At 50.1% G+C, this 21,214-nt stretch overlaps 1 protein-coding gene across 1 annotated transcript; it reads left to right on the top strand.

Annotated features, from left to right (window-relative positions):
* Positions 1-11,901: 11,901 nt before the first annotated feature.
* Positions 11,902-17,255, top strand: LOC149335118 (uncharacterized). Its single transcript, XM_089553882.1, has 2 exons — positions 11,902-12,198; positions 16,488-17,255. The coding sequence occupies exons 1-2, from the start codon at positions 11,902-11,904 to the stop codon at positions 17,016-17,018; spliced, it is 828 nt and encodes a 275-aa protein (XP_089410008.1). The 3' UTR covers positions 17,019-17,255.
* Positions 17,256-21,214: the final 3,959 nt, after the last annotated feature.

The raw sequence follows: 21,214 nt of genomic DNA, 5'->3' as shown, positions 1-21,214 counted from the left end.
ATGTTAAGCTTATTACATAAAGAAAAAATACTACAGAGAATGTTGACTACATTCGAACCTGAGTGCAAGCATGGATTTGTGCTACGTAGCAGTGCTACGGGGCGGAGCAGATGGAAGTTGATGAAGACGACGCTGTCCAATGCACAGCGCGAGAGTGCACACGAGGCGTGTTGGCTGTGCCGATAGCCTAGTGGTCTCGCTGAGCGGCCCTTAAAGGAGATCTGTTCGCACAGCCGCGGGCTCGACTGCCAGTCATGGATATTGATTCAATTTCTTTTCCGTGGTTTGACCTCTAACTCAGCTGAAGGGCAAATTTGCACAATCCACTATTGAAGCCCAAGGCACCGTAGTGAAGGTTTCGCTTCAAAAAGCAGAAGACTGGACTAGCGATCCGTCTCTTTCCCTTTACACAGCAAGGTATAAGTTTCTGTGCTCGCGTCGTTGTTAACTTGCCTCGGATGAACTGTCTATATTTTGTTTGCTTGCGCAAGCGTGGCGGCCAATGGTATATACTATATGCGTGGTTTCAGGAAGAAGAAAACAGTTAATGTAGCGACTGTCATTGTGTTTGCCTCTTCTTGGTGGATTGTCGAGTGCTTGTGCTCATCGTTCACCGTACGAATATTTCACAATCACACGTTTTTCACCAAAGCACAGTTTCTGTATTCTTGTCCTTGAAATTTTTCGCATTGCTGTTTGCGCATATAATTTTACTCTTATCAGTATCTCACTCATTGGCCTGTATCTAGTTCAATGAACTAAATAGCTTCAAATTAAGTCAACACCACACACACGCATCACTACCTCATGAACTTGTCATTTAACACATGCGCCGACCTTTAATTCATATTAGAAGTCCTCTTTGCAATCATTATCATTCCAGACACACACGCACGTGACGTCACGCGTCACGTGGACTTTTGAACACAACGCCGCTGGGAGGACGCCTCGTTTTCTGCTGAACGGTAGCCTCAATTTTGTCTCGTTAAAGTAATCCCTAACGTAGATGGAAATTTCGTAAGCGTGTCTGATACCATGCTATTTTCATAGATACTCTGCAGGCTAAGCGCCATGAATATCTTTTATGGAACATAATCATGATTTCCTACAGAAAGAAAAAGAGTATACTTTAGCAGGTGGCAGGTAGTTATGTAGTGTACGCTTTAAAAGGTGCCAATGAAGAACTGCATCGCCACAGTAAAAAAAAAAAAGAATGCTTGACAGTCTCCGGCTTCCCACCACTACCCAATCGCCACAGCTTAACATCCCGTTTATTAAACTGTCAACCGTTGTTGTTGTTGTTGTCTTCTCTGAAACAATGGCACATACCCACGGTTGGGGATTGGCTAGAGTGCTGCAGGCCCAAAGAGGAGAAAAATTCATCCAGACTTATCTCAAGCGCTTCATTAATAAAAACTGTCACCCTTTCCGGCACTGCTTTGAATGTCGTCATCTTCATCAACTTCCATCCGCGCTCAAGTGAGTCCAAAAGGAATAAAACACGGGCTTTGCGTGTGCGGGTCCAAGGTCGAAAGAAAGGGAGAACAAATTTTATTGGCGCATTCGGAGAGAAAAACATACAACAGCTTTATGTTACCGGTACTCACCTATGAGGCAGAAACATGGAGGCTAACGAAGAGGGTTCAGCTTAAGTTAAAGACAACGCAGCGAGCTATGGAAAGAAAAATGCTAGGTGTAACGTTAAGAGACCGGAAACGGGCGGAGTGGGTGAGGGAACAAGCGCTGGTTAATGACATCCTGGTCGAAATCGAGAGGAAGAAGAAATGGGCTTGAGCAGAGCACATAACGCGAAGGCAAGATAGCCGGTGGCCCTTAAGGGGAACAGAGATTCCAAGACAAGGCAAGCGTAGCAGGGTGCGGCAGAAAGTTAGTTGGGCGGATGAGATTAAGAAGTTTGCGGGGATAGGGTGGCCGCAACTGGCAAAGGACAGGGTTAATTGGAGAGACATGGGAAAGTCCTTTGCCCTGCAGTGAGCGTAGTCAGGCTGATGACGATGATGGCGATGATGATGTGATTACACGTGTGGTTCGCACAGGTCCGGGGAACCATTTTTGTAAACCGTGGTTCAGGCATGGTCGCTCAAGTGTCGCTGAAGGGGAAGCTCTGTGTGAGCCAGCCTCATCTCGCACAGAGTTCAGGTTCGTACGCTTGGCCGGATTGGTGGAAAAACAAAAGACGCGAGGAAGCGCCCTTTCACGAGCATGCATCACATCACACGGAACAGCGAAAGATTTGAACCACGAACTTCAATTATTGTTAGTATGAATGGACTCAATAAAAGTAACTAATGCTACCACATTGTCAACAGGTGATGGTAATTAAGCGAATTTCAAATCTTAAGCGAGTGAACCGTATGGCGATTGGTCTCGTGCCCAAAATCCTGCGCAGAAAATGTCAGCGACGTGCACAGGGTGACTGTGACGTAAACATTTCAACGCAAATCTTGTCGCCGAGATAAGGTGCCAAAACGGAATGCTTTGGATGTCCGGCGAGTACGTTTTTACGGAAGTTCATGGCCCCTCTTAGCGCAATTCTTTCCATCGTTTGGGCCAGGCAAAAATGTCGTACATTGATTACACAACAAACCTTATTCTGAGCAAGACGGTTGAGGACAATCCAAGTCTAATGGCTGGCGTGGTTTGTATGCCGCCTTTCCCATGGCTGCTTTGAGCATATACTATAAACAGGGTGTTTCACCTCAATTTACACAATTTTTAAAAATTGGCTTCTTTAGTTAGACGACAGCTTTTTCGGCGTAGCACTGTCAGCAGTGTAGTATATCAGAACACAGCTAAGACATGCTAACTAGAAGGCTGATTTCCCAATATTGAATAGTTAACTTCTAACTATTACTGTTAGGCTCCTTAATCACTGAGGGGCGCGCAGCCGACCGTAATGAATACCAATATCAGTTTTTACAATTTCGAGAACGCGGTTACCCTCGGCCATATGTCGACGCACTCACTCATTAGTGCACTCATATCACCTGACTCACACTCGCGGATGTGAGCGTGAGTGAGTGGTCGTGTGTGGGAGAGGACATGAGTGTGAGTTGTAGTTAGCGGATGTGAGTGTGAGTGGTCATGAGTGTGAGTGAGTGGATGTGAGGGTGAGGAGCGATGAGTGTGACTAGAGATTAGTGTAAGTGGACACGAGTGATGAGCTGATGTGATGGTTTATGATTTATGGTTGAAAGGGTGTTTTTTACACTAAAAAATATCTTTTTTCCTGTAAACGTCTTTTTAGCGCACACCCTTTCAAATATGAATATGTACCAACTAGCCCGTCAAAAAGCTTTACTAATGATTTATGGGGGTTTAACGTACCAAAGAGTGGATGTGAGTGGCTGTGAGTGGTAGTGAATGGGCGTTAGAGTGAGCGGATGTAATTGGTGCAGGGTGAACGCGACAAAGAAGTTTGCCACTTTTGTTTCTCGAGAATGGTGTCCGCCCAGCTATTTTCGTTGCAGACAGCCGAGCCAAGCATATATTCACTCCAGAGCGCACTCGAGACACCATATGACATCATGCTGGTGTCTCTGGACGCCGAAAGAAAAGGATTCCGCTGACGTGGGAGTAGCAGCCTTTCGTTGATGTCTGCCTTACTAGCTCACCGTTGGCATGGGCCCAAGATCTTCGCTGGAGAAATGAGACTCTATGGTATGTGTCACATCCTTAGATGGAATTTCGCATTGCCACTACTAGAAAGGTAGCTAGGGGTAGCTGGAGAAAGAAGAATGACTGTGTAAGAACCAGCAAAGAAAAAAAATATAAGGCCAACGTGACCCGAGGCGCCCCGCAGCAGAAGATAAGGTAATGTGCTCCCATACTTCAGCAGCGGAGGTATACGCGGTTTCAATCGGCGCACTATAGATGTACAGTACATGCCGTCTGCTTCACGCCCCTAGACTGGTCCAAAATCGGGCCCGCTAGAGGAGGTGGGTGGATGTATCCTTGTCTGCCTGCTGCGCGCGGCCGCTCTCCACGGTTTACTTGGGTTTTCACAGTCTTTTTTTCTTTTTTGCTGTTTGCCGCATGTTGAAATTTGTTGCGCTGCTGGTCAACAACGGTAATCGCAGTGCTGGGCGAATGTACGGAGAACGGAGAATACATTTTTCATGATTTTATTGCCACGTATCATTCCAGTTTCTTTGACTCTAAAAGAGATATTTCTCAAACTAATCTGCATGTCTGTTACAGCATTCCGCACAATACAACTAATGTGCGTCGAAGCACCACGGGCGTTAAGTTTGTCTCAAACAGCGCAGCTCACATTTCTGTACATCGTTTCATGCATCATTCACGCAATACATGTGCGGCCATTCCCACGGAATATTCACGCAATAAAGGAGGTTCAGTCTGAGCACAGTAAGTGCTCGCAATTTAATGCGTACACGATGTACCTTGCAATCGTCATCGTCCTAATCACCAGTCTGACTACGCTCACTGCAGGGCAAAGGCCATGTTCGACCACCTTGGGTGCTTAAACGTACACTGACATCGCACAGTACACGAGCCTCATGCATTTCGCCTCCACCAAAATGCGACCGAAGTGGCTGGGATCGAACCCGCGTCTTCCGGGTAAGCAGCCAAGTACCATAAACGCTGAGAGAGAGAGAGAGAGAGAGAGAGAGGGAAAGGCAGGGCTGGTTGAGACGACACCACGCCAAAGGGTCACGTGACCTGGGTGGCGCACCTAGGTTGTTTCTCCGGCGGGCGGCCACCTCGGCCACCAGACGCCACCGGATTTCTCGCTCACAACGCCGACTTTCTGGGTAACGGTGGCTTTAACCCTATCGCGGTAAGATAATCTCTGTGAATGCAACTGAATATCCTACGCAGAAGCCGCGTCAATCATGAACACATGCACAATCAGTGCTACGCAATACACGCAAGAAACAAAAGCGGCAGATCGTACCTGTCCATCTAAAAGGGTAATCCTTTGTTCGAGCAAGCACGGGATGTTCCGCTTGTCTCAAGTCCGTAGCGGAACTGCCCTTCACCGGGCTACACACAACCAATGCGCACTCGGAACAAGGCACTCACCGCGCTATGGCGGCGCGTCAGGGAGGGCAGGCCAACGACGAAAACACTTTTTGTGCGATGTGATAAGGTGGCGAACGAGGACCTAGTGGGATTAGTACGCGCACTTCGTGCAGTGCAAGTGGAGGTCCCTTGGAGGAAGGTGACGTGCAGCAGCGGGAAATTCGCAGCCTCGTTCGTTGCTGGCGACGCCGCAGTGACCGGGCACCCCCTTCGAGCGAACAAAACACGAGCGTTGCGCGAGGCGCTCGATGCGCTCGCAGATCGCGCACAAAAGCTGCAAACCACGTTCACTGCTCTCTAGACTTCTGAGGTCGGCCCAAGCTGCGCAATGCAGGTTCACATCTGCGCGGTTGCAACGTGCGTCTTGTTCTCCAGGGGGAAAACAAGAACTTACTGCCGGCCTAAATAGAGACATTTAAATCTTCATATTAGCCACCGCACCGCCAATCGAGTCTCCCTCCGACGCGCTCAGTTATCTCGGCGTGCAACACCAACCCGGCGATTAAGAGTGTCCTGATTTGATGGTGTTGATCTCATTTATAATCAGTTCTGGTAATTCGCCCATATCCAGACCTGCATCGATGACAGCAAGCATACACAAGTTCTGCAGCGTTGGTGCTAAGTGCAACACGTGCAGATCCGTCAGCTCCTCTTCCGCCTCAGAGATGTCCTCGAGATCGTCTTCCTCCACAAGGCTGGGTGGAGGCCCGAAGCCACCGAAGACCAACACCCTCTCCCCAAGCACACAGCAGCCGGGCGAGTGCCTAGCACACGGGCCGGATCCACTTGGTGTCACTTCAGTCCAGCACGACTTTTCAACGTCATACTTGTGCATGTCTGAAAAGTATGTGTGCCGCATTTCGTTGTAGCCGCCGAAGATATGCAGCTCTCTCTCGTACACGAACGCAGAGTGACACTCGCGTCCCTCCGGGGCCACGCCTTGCACTTGTGGGCGCACCCATGTCGCAGTGGTCGTTTCCAGATAGTACAAGGAATTGTCATAAGGGTCGTCGGGTCGGGAGCTTTCTAGGTTGCCACCCCAAACGTACATGCGGGTTCCGATGGCGGTGGCCGTGTGCCAGTAGCGCCCGAGGGGGGCCTCTCCGCTGGTCGGGACACGATGCCACTCCAGGGTCTCGAGGTCCAGAAAATGTACAAAGTTCGATGAATCCCTGTCCGTGCCACCAAATATGTACATCCGGTGACCAAACACGCACGCCGAGTGGTCGATGTCCGCTTCCGGGATTTCGCCGCTGACATCCGGACGGCTCCATGTCATGGCTTGGGTATCGAAGCGGCATAGACCGTTAAACTCTGGACTGATGTGCCATCCGCCCCAAAGGTAGGCGCACTGGCAGTAGGCTACAACGCTATGGCCGTCAACGCTAATCGGCCCACCACCTGGGAGCGACTGAGCCGACACGAAATCGCACCCTGTCGATGCCGGGTCAAAGGTGTACACGTCGATGAGGCACCCTGAGATTTCATCACCGCCATAGAACCAGGCGTCGTAAGAGTCGAAAGAGTAGATTTTCCGTTCGATGGTGACAGGCTTGTGATTAAGGCGTCCTTGAATGCCATTTAACCTCAGCGTCCACATTTTGCAATGGCAACCAGTTCTTACGAAAGTTGAATCGGGCCTCTTTTCTTTACAGCTATCGGGCGCACGCTGAAATGAAAACTAGTAGGCGTTGTTCGTTTTTCTTGAGGTCTTCGTTTCACAGAGTGAGCTGCTCGTGCGCCGTCTGCCGGAATCAAGATGTGGTCGGCTGTGTTCATATCTACACGGGAAAAAGAGAGGAGGAAGACGCGATGGAAGGCTGTCTCCGGGAGAGTGCCAGGCGAGGGGAAACGCTCTGCACTGCGGGCGGTGCATGCGCATGCGCGTGCGAAGGCGACGCTTATCGTATTCCTCTTCACCTCTGTTTAGCGCATCGTTCGGTGTGATGACGTGACGCGTGAGAAATACTTAGCCGTTTGACTAATGAACGTCTTGTCTGATTGATTTGCATTTAAACGCTATTCGGGCCCGTGCACGTAGGATATTTAAGGCGGGCAGGATATTTCGAACGGAAGAGGGGAGAGTCCGCGACGACCGATAGCTCGACGTGCAACTTAGGCCCGGAGAAAATGTGAACATCAGAGCAAGGCTTCCGTAGGTGCAACCGTGAAGCAGCGTGTAAATGCATTCGAAAATCTGGCTGCAAACGAACAGCGCACCAAGATCGCTCATATCACGTGATTCGTGGGCCCGTATCACCGCTGTCTATGAAAAGACACGAGCCTTGAGCTAAACGTGCCGCGAATTTTGTCGCTGCAGTTCCCTTTACACGTGGTAACCGTGCTGTCCGTTTGGATGCAGAATGTAAAGATTTATACTAAACTAAAAGGAGCACCAACAAGACGTTGGAACAAGGAGGGTCGATTTAATGTTAATGTTCATTTTTATCCCAAATAAACATGAAAAAATGGTTTCTCGTTTATTGGGGTTTAACGTCCCAAAGCGACTCGAGCTATGAGGGACGTCGTAGTGAAGGGCTCGGGAAATCATCCGGAGGCTTTGTGTAAACGGCTTCACCCTGCACTTGAAAGCAGCGGAACATCTGATTTATTCAAAGCATTGGGATTTCAGGGGAGGTAATCGGATATATCTTTGTCTGCCTGCTGCGCACGGTAAATCTCCATGCTAAAGTTTACGTGGCTTTCCGCACAGTCTTTTTTCTTTTTTTTGCTGTTGCGGCATGTTGAAATTTGCTGCGCTGCTGGTCAACAACAGTAACCGCAGCGCTGAGCGAATGTACGGAGAACGGAGAACACATTTTTCATGGTTTTATTGAAACACATATCCTTCCCGTTACTTTCACTCTAAACGAGATATAACTCAGACTAATCTGTATGTCTATGTCACAGCATTCCGTACAATACAGCTGATATGCGTCGACGCTCCACGGGCGTTAAGTTTATCTCAAACGGCGCAGCTGACATTTCTGTACATCATTTCATGCATCATTCACACAATACATGTGCGGTCATTCCCACATAATATTCACGCAATAAATAATGTTCAGTCTGTGCACAGTAAGTTCTCGCAACTTAATGCTTCCTCGATGTACCTTACAATCGTCATCATACTAATCACCAGCCTGACTACGCCCACTGCAGGGCAAAGGACATGTTCGACCACCTTGGGTTCTTCAACGTACACTGACATCGCGCAGTACACGAGCCTCAAGCATTTCGCCTCCACCAAAATGCGACCGGAGTGGCGGGGATCGAACCCGCGTCTTACGGGCCAGCAGCCGAGTACCATAAACGCTGAGCCATCGCAGCAGTTGGTGGGCTGGTTGTGACGACGCCGCGCCACTGGGTCACGTGACCTGGGTGACCCACCTAGGTTGTTGCTCCGGCGGGCGGCCACCTCGGCCACCAGACGCCACCAGACTTTTCGCTCACAACGCCGACTTTCTGGACAGCGGTGCCTGTAACGCTATCGCGTTAAGATAATCTCTGTGAATGCAACTGAATATCCTACGCAGAAGCCGCATCAATCATGAACACATCCACAATCAATGCTACGCAATACACGCAAGAAATAAAAGCGGCAGATCGTACGTGTCCATCTAAAAGGGCTAATACTTAGTTCAAGCAAGCACGGGATGTTCCGCTTGTCTCAAGTCCGTAACGGAACTGCCCTTCTCTGGGCTACACACAACCAATGCGCTCTTGGAAACCGGCACTCACCGCGCTTTGGCGGCGCGTCAAGGAGGGCGCTCCGACGACGAAAACACTTTGTGTGCGATGCCCATGTTCAGGAGCCGACCGAGGATCTAGAGGGATTAGTGCACGCACTTCCTGCAGTGCAACTGGAGGTCCCTTGGGGGCAGATGATCTGCAGCAGAGCTGAATTCGCAGGCCCGTTCGTTGTCCGCGACACAGCAGTGACAGGGCACCCCCTTCGAGCGAACAAAACATCAGTATTGCGTGAGGCGGTCAATGCGCTCGCAGATCGCGCACAAAAACTAATAACCACGTTCACTGCTCTCTAGGCTGCTGAGGTCGGCCCGAGCGGCGCAATGGAGGTTCACATCTGGGCGGTTGCAACGTGCGCCTCGTTCCCCAGGTGGAAAAAAAAAAGTACTTACTGCCGGCGTAAATAGAGACATTAAAGTCTTCATATTAGCCAGCGCATCGCGAATCGAGGCTCCGTCCGAGGTGCTCAGTTATGTCGGCGTGCAACACCAACCCGGCGATTAAGATTGTCCTGATTTGATAGTGTTGATCTCTTTTATAATCAGGTCTGGTAATTCGCCCACATCCAGACCTGCGTCGATGAGTGTAAGCACACACAAGTTCTGCAGCGTTGGTGCTAAGTGCAACACGTGCAGGTCCGTCAGCTCCTCTTCTTCCTCAGAAATGTCCTCGAGATGGTCTTCGTCATCACGGCTGGGTGGAGGCCCGAATCCACCGAAGACCAACACCCTCTCCCCAAGCACACAGCAGCCGGGCGAGTACCTCGCAGACGGGCCTGATCCATCTGGCGTCACTTTAGTCCAGCACGACTGTTCAACGTCATACTTGTGCATATCTGCGAAACATGTGTTCAGCATTCCGTTGTAGCCACCGAAGATATACAGCTCTCTATCGTACACGAACGCAGAGTGGCACTCGCGTCCCTCCGGGGCCGCGCCTTGCACTTGTGGTCGTACCCACGTCGCAGTGGTCGTTTCCAGATAATATAAGCAATTGTCATAACGGTCGCCGGGTCGCGAGCCTACTAGGCTGCCACCCCAAACGTACATGCGGGATCCAATGGCGGTGGCCGTGTGCCAGTAGCGCCTGAGGGGGGCCTCTCCGCTTGTCGGGACACGATGCCACTCTTGGGTCTCGAGGTCCAGAAAATGTACAAAGTTCGATGAATCCCTGTCCATGCCACCAAATATGTACATCCGGTGACCCAGCACACACGCCGAGTGGTTGGTGTCCGAATCCGGGATTTCGCCGCTGACGTCCGAACGGCTCCATGTCATGGCTTGGGTATCGAAGCGCCATAGACCCTTAATTACTGGGTTCATGTGCCATCCGCCCCACAGGTAGGCGCAGTGGCCGTAAGCTACAAAGCTGCGGCCCATGATGTTAATCGGCTCATCTTCGGGAAGTGACCGAGTCTGTATCCTATCCCACCGGTACGAGACGGGCTCGAAGGTGTACACGTCGATGAGGTAGGCTGAGATTTTATTACTGTCCGGGTAGCAGATGTCGCAACAGTCGAACGAGTAAACCCTCCCTTCGATGGTGACCGACGTTTCGTTGAGGAGTCCTGGAATACAGTTGAGCCTCGCCGTCCCTCATCGTTCGATGGCAACCAGTTCTTACGAAAGATGAACCGGGACTCCTTTCTTTACAGGTATCGGGCGCACGCCGAAATCAAACCTGGTAGGCGTTGTTCGTTTTTCTTCAGGTCTTCGTTTCACAGAGTGAGCTGCTCGTGCGCCGTCTGCCGGAATCAAGGTGGGGTCGGCTGTGTTCATATCTGCACGGGAAAGAGAGAGGAGGAAGACGCGATGGAAGGCTGTCTCCGGGAGAGTGCCAGCCGAGGGGAAACGCTCTGCACTGCGGGCGGTGCATGCGCATGCGCGTGCGAAGGCGACGCTTATCGTATTCCTCTTCACCTCTGTTGAGCGCATCGTTCGGTGTGATGACGTGATGCGTGAGAAATATTTAGCCATTTGACTAGTGAACGTCTTGTCTGATTGATTTGCATGTAACAGCTATCGGGCCCTGTGCACGTGCAATATTTCAGGCGGGCAGGATATGTCAAACGGAAGAGAGCAGAGTCTGCTACGACCGATAGCTCGACCTGCAACTTATGCCAGAAGCCCATGTGCTGTGCGATGTCAGTACACGTTAAAGAACCCCAGGTGGTCGAAATGACCGGAGGCCTTCACACTACGGCGTCCCTGATAGCCTGAGTTGCTTTGGGACGTTAAACCCGAATAAACCAATAAACCAAACTTAGGCCAGAACAAAATGCGAGAATCAAAGCTAGGCTTCCATAGGTGCAACCGTGAAGTAGCTTGTAAAATGCATTCGAAAATATGGTATCAACGCGCAGCGCACCAAGGTCGCTCATATCACGTGATTCAAGGGCGCGTATCGCCGCTATCTTAGAAAAAACACGAGCCTTAAGCGCTACTTGCCGGGAATTTTGTCGCGGCAGTTCCCGTTACAGGTGGTAACCGTGCTGTCCGTTTGTATGCAGAATGTAAAGATTTATACCAGACTAAAAGGAGCACAAACAAGACGTTGGATAAAGAAGGGCGGATTTAATGTTAATGTTCATTTTTATCTAAAAAAAAACATTACAAAATTGTTTCGGGGTTTATGGGGCTTTAACGTTCCAAAGCGACTCCAGCAATGAGGGACGTCGTAGTGAAGGGCTCGGGAAATCATCCGGAGGCTTTTCTGTAAAGGGCTTCAGCCTGCAAAGCATTTGGATTTAAGGACAGTGAAGGAAAAATGGATTTCAAGCGAGTAGAAATAACAAAGAGAAAGCTACCTGACTGGTGGCTAAAACCAAGACAAGAGCGAAATTTCGCGAGTCATGGCTAGGTGGAGTTAGTCGCCGCCCCATAGGTTCAGCCTTATCCATCCATTCATCCTGAAGTTAAAGAAATAATCGCAGGGCTGTGTGAGCGCTTTAGTCTTCGCCAGCACCCTGCAGAGAGCACACCGCGTCTGCCATCGAATTCGATTCTCTTTGCGGCGATAGCGACCGCGTTTGCCTGTCGCGGCCTTCACTACCGGCGCCACCAACTGGTCGGCTCGATGTGTACTATGCCCGACCCAGCAAACGGAAGGCTGCTGCGGCTGAGCGCTGGAGCCGTTGGCGGTGTCAAATGGAGGCAGACACGGTTTGTAGAGGACACCATTCATCGCTACGCGTGTTCCCTCTGTGGGGTGGTTTCCAGAAGCACACTGCTGCTGCCTTGCACGCACGCGCTTTGCATGGCCTGCAAGACCGGCATCTGCCAAGTTGACGCCGGAGGCCTTTGTCCTCTGGACCGGGAAGCCTTCGACTATGAAGAGTGCACGAAGATTCCTTTCCCCGAGAAGAAAATCGGCAGTCTTCAAGTAAGTGCGCAGTGCCTGATTGGAAGTTTACTAATAGTTTAACTGTTCATTTACCAAAGCTGTCGTGACAGCAGAGAAGCGTTGGCGTGCGGACGCCTACATTATTTTACTGTAATATGCACGGAGCTTGTAACCAAAACGCAAGATGCATAAGAAGCACTGTCTTATTAATTTCAGAGCGTTAGCTCTTCTGGTCGTGTTTCGAGCCTCCGAGTTATGCTGATTCCACGGATAGAATTCGTGATGGCGCCCTGCATACCAGCGACATTGTATTAGAGCGTTAATCTCTACTTCTCTGGTTCCGGGTATCAGCGTAATGCGTTGTAAGTTATCACGCAAGTCATAATCCAGTGGTTTCCATGGTTGCCGAGGTGCTTACATCATGGAATAAAATAACAGGCGGCAGCTTAAGGCTCCAGCACGGCAACTTGAAAGGTCATTGTTTGGTTCGGTTTATGGGGTTTAACGTCCCAAACCGACTTAGGCTATGATAGACGCCGTAGTGGAGGGCTCCGGAAATTTCGACCACCTGGGGTTCTTTAACGTGCACTGACATCGCACAGTACACGGGCCTCTAGAATGTTCGTCGTGTCGATCCCGTATATATATCCGTGTCTGGCAGGCGCCAAAGTCGGGCCACTTAGTCCCGACATTCGTGTAAAATTTGTGGGCCAACAGTTTGTCGCAGAATGTTCCGAATGGTGTCACACAATTCAGCTTTTCGTCCAGCATAGCTCGCGGCAAGATTCGAACCGGTGACTTATGTACCCCCAATTCCACGTCTTTACGAATCTTCATATGAACATTGCAGCTCAACCGTTTGCCGCAGAATGTTCAGGGTCGTGGCATACGATTTCGTGTTTCGTGCAGCATAAACTTACAAGTTAGACTAGCTCGTGGCAGGGATTCGAACCGGCTGCCTATGTTACGTGTTTTTACACTCGATATTCTATCGCCGTCTCAGCATCGGCTTTTTTTTTTTTCATTGCAAGTCGGTTGCCTGCAAGCTTTGGGTTGCAGCAGTGTTCCTACAAGTGGGTGGCTTTGCACCCACGTTATTCGAGCCGCCATCTAGCGAATAGGATCACAGTGAAAGGCAGCGCGCTTACCTGGTTCGTTTATCGCTGCAGGCTTCAGTGTTTGAAGCTCAGCGTGCTTCAGCATCATTGCAAACGTGACGTCTAGTGCAGTCCATATGTGCATCGGTTCATTAATTTACTGTAATTTTCGGTCCACAGTTCGCACGCGGTGTACATAGAGTAGGCATCAATTCTGACTGAAAAACAAAAACTGTTTACTTGATTGCCTGCTTGCGGCAGATAAAACAGTTGCACGTTTTGTGTTATCACGTTTTGTGCTATCACGTTTTGTGCTATCACGTTTTGTGCTATCCTGAGTAATAACGAAAAAATATAATGCTGCGTAGTGCGCAATTTATATCCCCCCTCCCCCCCCCCCCCTTTAAAAGGGCAAATTTGCATTTCTAGGTGTACATCCAACGGGCTGCATACCGAACTCGACTGTAATCTGTTTCTAGCCACATGCGGCACTGCTGATTGGTGCTTATAACGGTAAGCTCTACGTTCAAATTGGAAGGTTGTATCTTGCTTCATAACTAGCGTTAACTTCAGTTCATCATGGTCGTTTATTGAACCCTAAAAGGGCCATGACATGGTTGTTCTTCAGACTAAAGTTTTATACTTTTCAGTAAATAATACAAGAGCCTGTGATTCAATTGACCGTAAGCGGTTTTTAGCCCCATGTAGCACTACCGATTAGTGCACTACAGTAAGCTCTACGTACAAGCTGAGAAAGGTTTTCAATTTGCAAAATTTGAGTGTCCTGGACACGCTGTATATATCCTCCCCCCCCCCCCCCCCCGAAAAAAAAAGCGACCGAAATTGATACCGGGAAACTCCTCTCACCGGCAGTGACCGCCAAACTGAATACTCGCGTGCCGTCACAAGGGCGTACACAGAGCAGTGTCGTCTGCTGTCGTTTCTGCAATGCGCGCAACGAAGTCCTACTTGCGTGTGCGATCGAAATAGAAGTCGTTGCTGTGCGATGTCAGGGCACGTTAAAGAACCCCAGATGGTCGAAATTTCTGGAGCCGTTTACTACGGCGTCCCTCAAAGCTTGAGTCGCTTTGGGACGTTAAACCCCAATAAACCAAACCAAACCCTCATATGAGTTACTCGTGTCGCAATATCGACAACAGTAACTTAGATTTCCGTCGGGATAGCTAGGGTCCGGTCCCGCCAGGCAGATGCGACGCCGATCTACCCTCGGTGGGCTGTCCGGCACGCAGATAGACGCTGACGCTGACGCACCGGTCTGTCACACTGGCCCGACGACGACGTCAGCATGACCAACTACCCCGTAGCGTTGTAAAAGGTGTGCGTAACGGGACCAAAGAGCGTGCGATGAGGGACTAGTTGGCATGATATTCGGTAAAGTTAAATATTTTAAAACTTAATCGGAAACCACGACCACATGCTAGCCAAGGTTACACACGAGATGTACGAGCACCAGCGAAGATGTGCTTTCATCGGGTGCCGGCGCATGGAAACAAACGGCGAGGCAAGCGACACGGGCAAAACACAGCCCGAAGGCGCTGCTCGTCGCTTGCCGCCGTCGCTAGCCCGCGGCCGAGCGAAGGCATCACTCCCGGTGAGGCAACGGCCTAAGAAACTGCGCTGGTGCCTACCTTATCCCTGAAGAAAAAAAAAATGGCAGTGGCTTAGCTGTGCTATGCCACGATATACGTAATGTGAGCGGCTAACTGCCAAGCGACAACCCCGGGGTCTGAGGAACTGAGGTCTTCCAGTCTTCTCCGCCGACTGGCAGCGGCTCCACACTCTGACTTCCATGAAGAGCCCATTGCATCAACCATATGCCCCGCGCGTTATAAACTCAAGGTGCGCCCTTACCGCGCATGCGCAGTAGCGGGCACAGCGGCAGTCGTAAACACAGTGGCGGGCGCACGCGGCTCCAGCGCGTCTGCTGATACGGTGACGTCACGCTTCTGGAAAGCGTCGACCGGCGGAGCGTCGGAGAGGAGCGCGCGCACCGGCGGCGGCGAGGGGGACGTTGCGCCTCTCGTGACGTCACGCCTCTCGTGACGTCACGCGGCTGCCGCGTCTGCGCGGTATGGTCGGCGCAGAGGGCACGCGAAGCTCCTTCCATCCCGCGTAGTGTAGCTTACGCTACAAAAAGCGAAACGAGCCGCTGCGTTTCGTATCTTCACACTTTAACAGTAATCGACGATTAACTTTTGCCAGATTCTTAAATATCAGTCGGCGGCGTACTGCCGGCGTATTGTGAAGGGCCCGATAGCGAGTACGTAGAATATGTGCGTGCGATTTCGGCGATTGCGAAGAACGATTTCACAAGCCTTAGCGCATGCAAATGGCCGTCGAGCGTTGTTCTGGCTACAGTAACCTCGAACCGACGATTGCTTACATCGCAGGATGCGCGTACAATACTGGAGAAGTCCCGATGTAGCCCTGTCTTCAGAGCTTACGCGGAAGCTAGGCAGCCGGCAGCAGTCGTCGCCGTGCGCTGGCTGTTATCATTAATTCAAATGGTCGCCGAAAGATTTTCTAAATAAAGTGAAAAAAAATCAACAATTTGTGACATCGGAGGAAGCAAATGCAATTAGGCGGAAGCGGCACGGTGTAATGCGAAGTGTTTCCTAAAAATGATCGCATCAGTGGCGGTTATCGTAGCGTGCGCAGGAGTGAAACTACAAATAATTAAGAGTAGATATTTAAGATAGGGAGAGCCCATCTTACTTTTCATGGCAGGGAAACGGAGAGTACTGTTTATCTGAAAATACTGCGGCGCAAAGCGACGACAACACAAGAAAGAAAAAGGCAACTCAAGTGTACACTACCAGCTGTGTACTCGATGAAAATGGACATATTTATAACCCTCACTCACCATGCCACAACGCTCTCTCAGCACAGCCAGTAATAAGTAATCTGCAAGTGACAAGGCTAAATAAAAATCGCAGAACGCTTCTTCCCTGCACTTAAAGCACTAGCTTATAACAAGCGTTACAAAAAAATAAAGATAATTAGTAAATAAATTCATTTTTTAAAGGCTGAGTAATTGTGACGTCCAATTCAAGATTGAACTTTTGTTTTCGCACGCCAACTCGGTATAACTACGTCCAACCACCACCCAATTTTTTCTTACGTTTTTGGTGGTCTGGTCTAGTAACCGCATTTTTTTGTAGTAGTTTTGAGGCATGCTTTTGTTTCACCCCGCCTTTGTTTCACCTCCAGGTTTATTGCTGGAACGACGTCCATGGCTGCCAGTACGTGGGTTCTCTGCCAAGTGTGCTCCGACACTACGAGGAAGAATGCGCCTTCCATGCAGTCGAGTGCCCGCGCTGTGGCAACAGTGTTCCGCACGGGGCCTTAGCAACGCACTACGTGAACGGATGCAGTGACGCCGCCCGCGCTGTTTACACAACCGACAATCCGGACTCCAGAGGCGACCGCGTCTTTAGAACAAATGACGTCATCGCCACCCTGGAGGAATTCAAGGCGCTACTTATGGAACCGTTCCAGAACCAGCTGCCCGCAATGGAGAGCCAGGTTAACCGACTCTCAGAGGGCATGGCAAACCACGCTGTCCTCATGCGGAAAATCGTGGAAACACTCAGAAGTACGAATGGTAGTTTGAACTACGGGCGCACACAACCTTCCGAAGGACCTTCAGTGGCAGTGAGGGAACAGGTACAGTCGCAGCCTGAAGACCTCACCCCTCAACTGAGTGTCGGAGCTAACGAAGAAGAGGGCGGAACACCTTAGGAGTGGAGCTTGAAGAAGAGGCACATCCTGCGAAGACTGGAAGTGTTGGCCAGCCAATCACTCGCTTACCTCGAAGACGGGTACCAGACAGCTGTCAGCATGTGAAGGGGCCTGTTGCTTGGTGGGAAGACGTTCCTGATTCTTGCAGTAGCGATATCGACGAAGACTTACATGTCTACTCTTTTGAGGGAAGTCGTGAAGAGAATAGGCGCGTCCTTTACTCCTTGAAAGTTAAAAATGCTCGCGGCCTTTACACCCAGACTCCAGAGTTTAAAACGGTCCTGACAGTGAACAAGTGGCACTGGAAAGACGTTTACCTCATAGTCGCTGTGGGGGCGTGTGTTGAATTCTTGGACCTCCGTTTTAGCTTTGAAGGTACCCTCGATACGTCTTGTTTGGCGTCGCGTGTCGAGGGCGTGAAAATCTGGAATAAAGAAAGAAATAAGAGTGTTTGTTTCTTGGAAGAGGTAGACATTCGAGAGCTGCTTCCTGAGGGATGGCAGCAAGAATGCTTCCGCAGTTGGTCACACATCGAATCGAATGGCTTCACCAGTGAGAGCGAGATCAGCTTCGATGTCTTCGTGGCGGACACTTAACACCTGTGACCTCGTTAGCATTGTTTCCACAATCGATGTCTTGAACACCTTGGATCCGTGTATATTTACAAATAATTGTGTTACGTCATGATCATAGAGTATTTACGCGTGCTTGTACGTTTTTCCGTAACTTACGAATTTGTCACGTGCGATGGTCAGCTGGTGACGAATGTATCAAGGGTCCTGCCCCTATGTCTCTTCAGCCGTCGCTACATGCTGGAAGAAAAGCAAATAAAGGCAAAGTATTCTGCAAGAACCACTAGAGACAGAGAGCGCGCGAGTCGTTTCGCCTGCTAGCGTTGGGAAGTTTAAGGGTGGATTCACGAGTTGGTAACCGAGACATATATAGTACATCCATGCGTTATTCTGTTTCATGTACAAATTAATCCTAATTAAGGTCTCTCATTACGGCTTGAGGACTTCTTCACGAGTTTTCCTTTCACTGTAGAATACTGCTTCCGTTCTCTCTCTTCATCAGTGTGTTGGTGTGCCCAGTGGCTTTCTAGTGCTGTGTTCTCTCCGTCTTTATGATATTTGTCTTCTGTTTTGTTTTTAATGTTACATTTTAGTTCTTACACTGCTTTTGCTACGAACGTTTGACTCTGCTTTTGATATGATCTGTTTCTTGAGCGAATACATCCCGACTGTGGCGGTTCGGCCTCGGCTTCCTGTGTGTCTGATATTCTGGCGTGTGCGCGTGCCTATCACGTGCTTTTCTTCGACCAGGTCATTTTTCATGCTGCTGGTGGATGCGCGGCCGAGTTTTGCGTTTCTGCGTTTGGTCAAGGGATATTCTCACCTTGCCTTGATTCCGGTCTGTTTGCTCCAATAGACCAGACAATATTGTCAGCGCTGCTCCTATCTTCTGTTTCTTCGTCGCTCTTTTTTAGGGCTGCTTATTTTTCTTGATAAATTACCGACTAGCCCGCAAGAAGATATTAATACATCTTGAGATAACACAATCGTTCTTTCACGCTAATGGTGGCTGTGGTGAGGAGCCTTATTAGAGACTTTTAGTATGGCGTATGAGCGTTTACGTACGTTATACGCAAGCATTTAGCGGGAGGTTACTGTGGAATTCGCAGGAACACATTTAGTTTACCGTACAACAGCCCGAAGGCTACGATAGCCAAGGCTGCCATGGCGCCACCTGATGTTATAATTTGAAAACATTTTGTCATATTTTTCGCGCTTAGCCAAGGCATTGGCCAAGCTTATCCAATTCGTACCACGTAGATAGCCGGTTGCATGGCGTCCCCAAATTAGTCGTGCTACGAGCATTGCGACGGGCCAGCCACGATCGCTCGTGGGCCAGCTGACCGCCGGAACGGCTACTTTTGGCAAGGCTATGACTACCCTGGCGTAAAAATCAAAATCAAGCCAATCCACAGCCGGCGGTGTTTTGTTAGGGTTAGGAACGGCGGAATCGTTACACAGAATTCAAAATGGGGCCAGTTTATCACTCATTCGTTCTGCTGCCGGCAAGGGGAGGCAAAGCGGATATCACACGTTCCATTTAAGGGCAATGAATGTTCCTAAAATTCAGAAGGGCACTTTGTTGACCTAAACTGCGGTGAAGCTGTGCCCTTGAGCGCGGTGTTGCTGCTTGTGTCGATGACGTATGGTTAAGACGTTCGGCTTCGCCTCTAAGACTGGAACGCGACAGCGTCTTGCAACGCTGCCAAGGAGTCCACAGAAAGCCATCGCCCGTTGGGCTCTACGCCTTGCTCGTCGGTAAATTGGTTTTTGAGGAAAGGAAATGTATCTGTCTCACATATCTCGGTGGACACCTGAACCTCACCGTAAGGGAAAGGAGGAAGATGGGAGTGAATGAAGAGACCGTATTCACTAGATGCGCCTTTGTTCATTCTTAACCATCGTGCTGGCATGGCGTAGTGGTTAGCACGCTCGTCTTGCACTCCGGAGACCCTGGTTCGATTCCCCACTCGACCAATTTCCTACTCGGTTTTATTTATTTATCTGGTCTGACTAGAAAGGTTAATTACGCTAATTGGTTAATGAACTAATTAAGTAAACTCAGTCCCACTTATTTGGAGCATCACTATACCATCCCTTTAATTGGTCGCGTGGTTACTAGCCAAAGTACAATTGGCCCCGTTTGAAATTCGCGCACTGCGACATCATGACCATTTAGACCAACTGAAAAGCGTGACATCTCTGTCGACAACTCCTGCTTACAAAGATGTGGCAGTAAAGGCTTCTGCCTTAAAAACCCAATAACATTGACAATTTCTCTCCGAAGCGGGCGACGTGGGCGCCGCCATGTTGACAGCGTGGTAAAATAAAACATACACTCGCCAAAGATGGTTTTAAAACATGACGTTTCGGGATCCCTACGGGTCCCTTTTTCACAGTGAAGGATGGGCGAAATGGGCCGCTTCTTATATGCGCACTTGACAGCGCAGTGAGTGGGCGTAGTTATCCGGGAGGTTACCCTTCGTCCTGTTAGTGACATGATCCGTGGTCTGTATATAAAAAGATTCTACAAGCAGTCATGACGATGTGGGTTTCGTGGTTTCTAAGATTGGGGCGTTCTCCCAGTCAATGGTGTGGTTTTTTTATGCGAAGCATACTACTTTAGCTACCACTTCAGCCCTTCACCGTGGTTATGCGCCTCCAAATCACGTGATACGTGACGTCACACCACGTGACACGATGACGTCACGACAGTGGAGAAACGGGGGCCCACCTCGCGCCGTCGCTGTGGTTGTGCGCCTCCAAATCACGTGATACATGACGTCACACCACGTGACACGATGACGTCACGACAGTGGAGAAACGGGGGCCCACCTCGCGCCGTCCCTGTGGTTGTGCGCCTCCAAATTACGCGACACGATGATGCCACACCACGTGACACGATGACGTCACGACAGATCGCCGTCACGCGCTGGGAGAGGGAGAACGATGCCATCGCACAGACGCCGGAATGTCCTCGAGCGGCATTCCCGCGCATTTCGAACGCGCGTTCACACTCGGTGTAGGTGAAACGCTCCGGGCAGGCGGACGCGGCTTCCGTGGCAATCCAGGCGCTCACCCAACACGCGTCTCGGGGTTAGTCGGCGTTCCGCTGTAGCTAAGCCGTTGTCTTCCCCCACGACGAAGGCTTCTAGTGGTTGTATTAAAATGACCAAGTATTCAACCGAGGAAAGCCATGTATTACCAAGCCTAGCCATCAATATGCTTCGCATCTGACTAGGCTTAACCTTAGCTAAGCCTCAGCCATTTTTTGTTTGAGCATGCTCTGCCGGCGGGTTGGATGAGGTGCGACATTTGTTGACGTCGTTCTTGTGTTCTCTTAATCTTCTTTTGAAATCGCCTGATTCGCCAATGTATGATGCATCACAGTTTTCGCAGGGGATATTGTACACCACTCCGGGGAAACGTGGGCGCTCCAGACGGTCTTTTACGAGACAGAGCTGTCGTTTCAGCTTGCTGGACGGCACGTGCGCAATGCGCACCTCTTATTTTGAGAATATCCGTGCCAGAGTCTCACTTGTCCCCCGGGCGTGAGGAACGCTCGCACGCTTCTGTTGTCCGATAAGTCGGGGCACGGGAGGTTGCAGAGAGCGACGTTGTTCG

This window comes from Amblyomma mixtum, chromosome 7 (assembly GCF_055824585.1).
Source record: "Amblyomma mixtum isolate Tamu chromosome 7, ASM5582458v1, whole genome shotgun sequence".
NCBI classification, from domain to species: domain Eukaryota; kingdom Metazoa; phylum Arthropoda; class Arachnida; order Ixodida; family Ixodidae; genus Amblyomma; species Amblyomma mixtum.
Note: the sequence above shows the minus strand (reverse complement) of the source record. Positions and strands in the feature narration are given on the sequence as shown.

Excerpts from the sequence above, each read along its gene's own strand:
- LOC149335118 (XM_089553882.1), top strand. The coding sequence starts at position 11,902 with ATGCCCGACCCAGCAAACGGAAGGCTGCTGCGGCTGAGCGCTGGAGCC. Across the intron at positions 12,199-16,487 it reads AGAAAATCGGCAGTCTTCAA|GTTTATTGCTGGAACGACGT; the intron begins GTAAGTGCGCAG and ends TTTCACCTCCAG.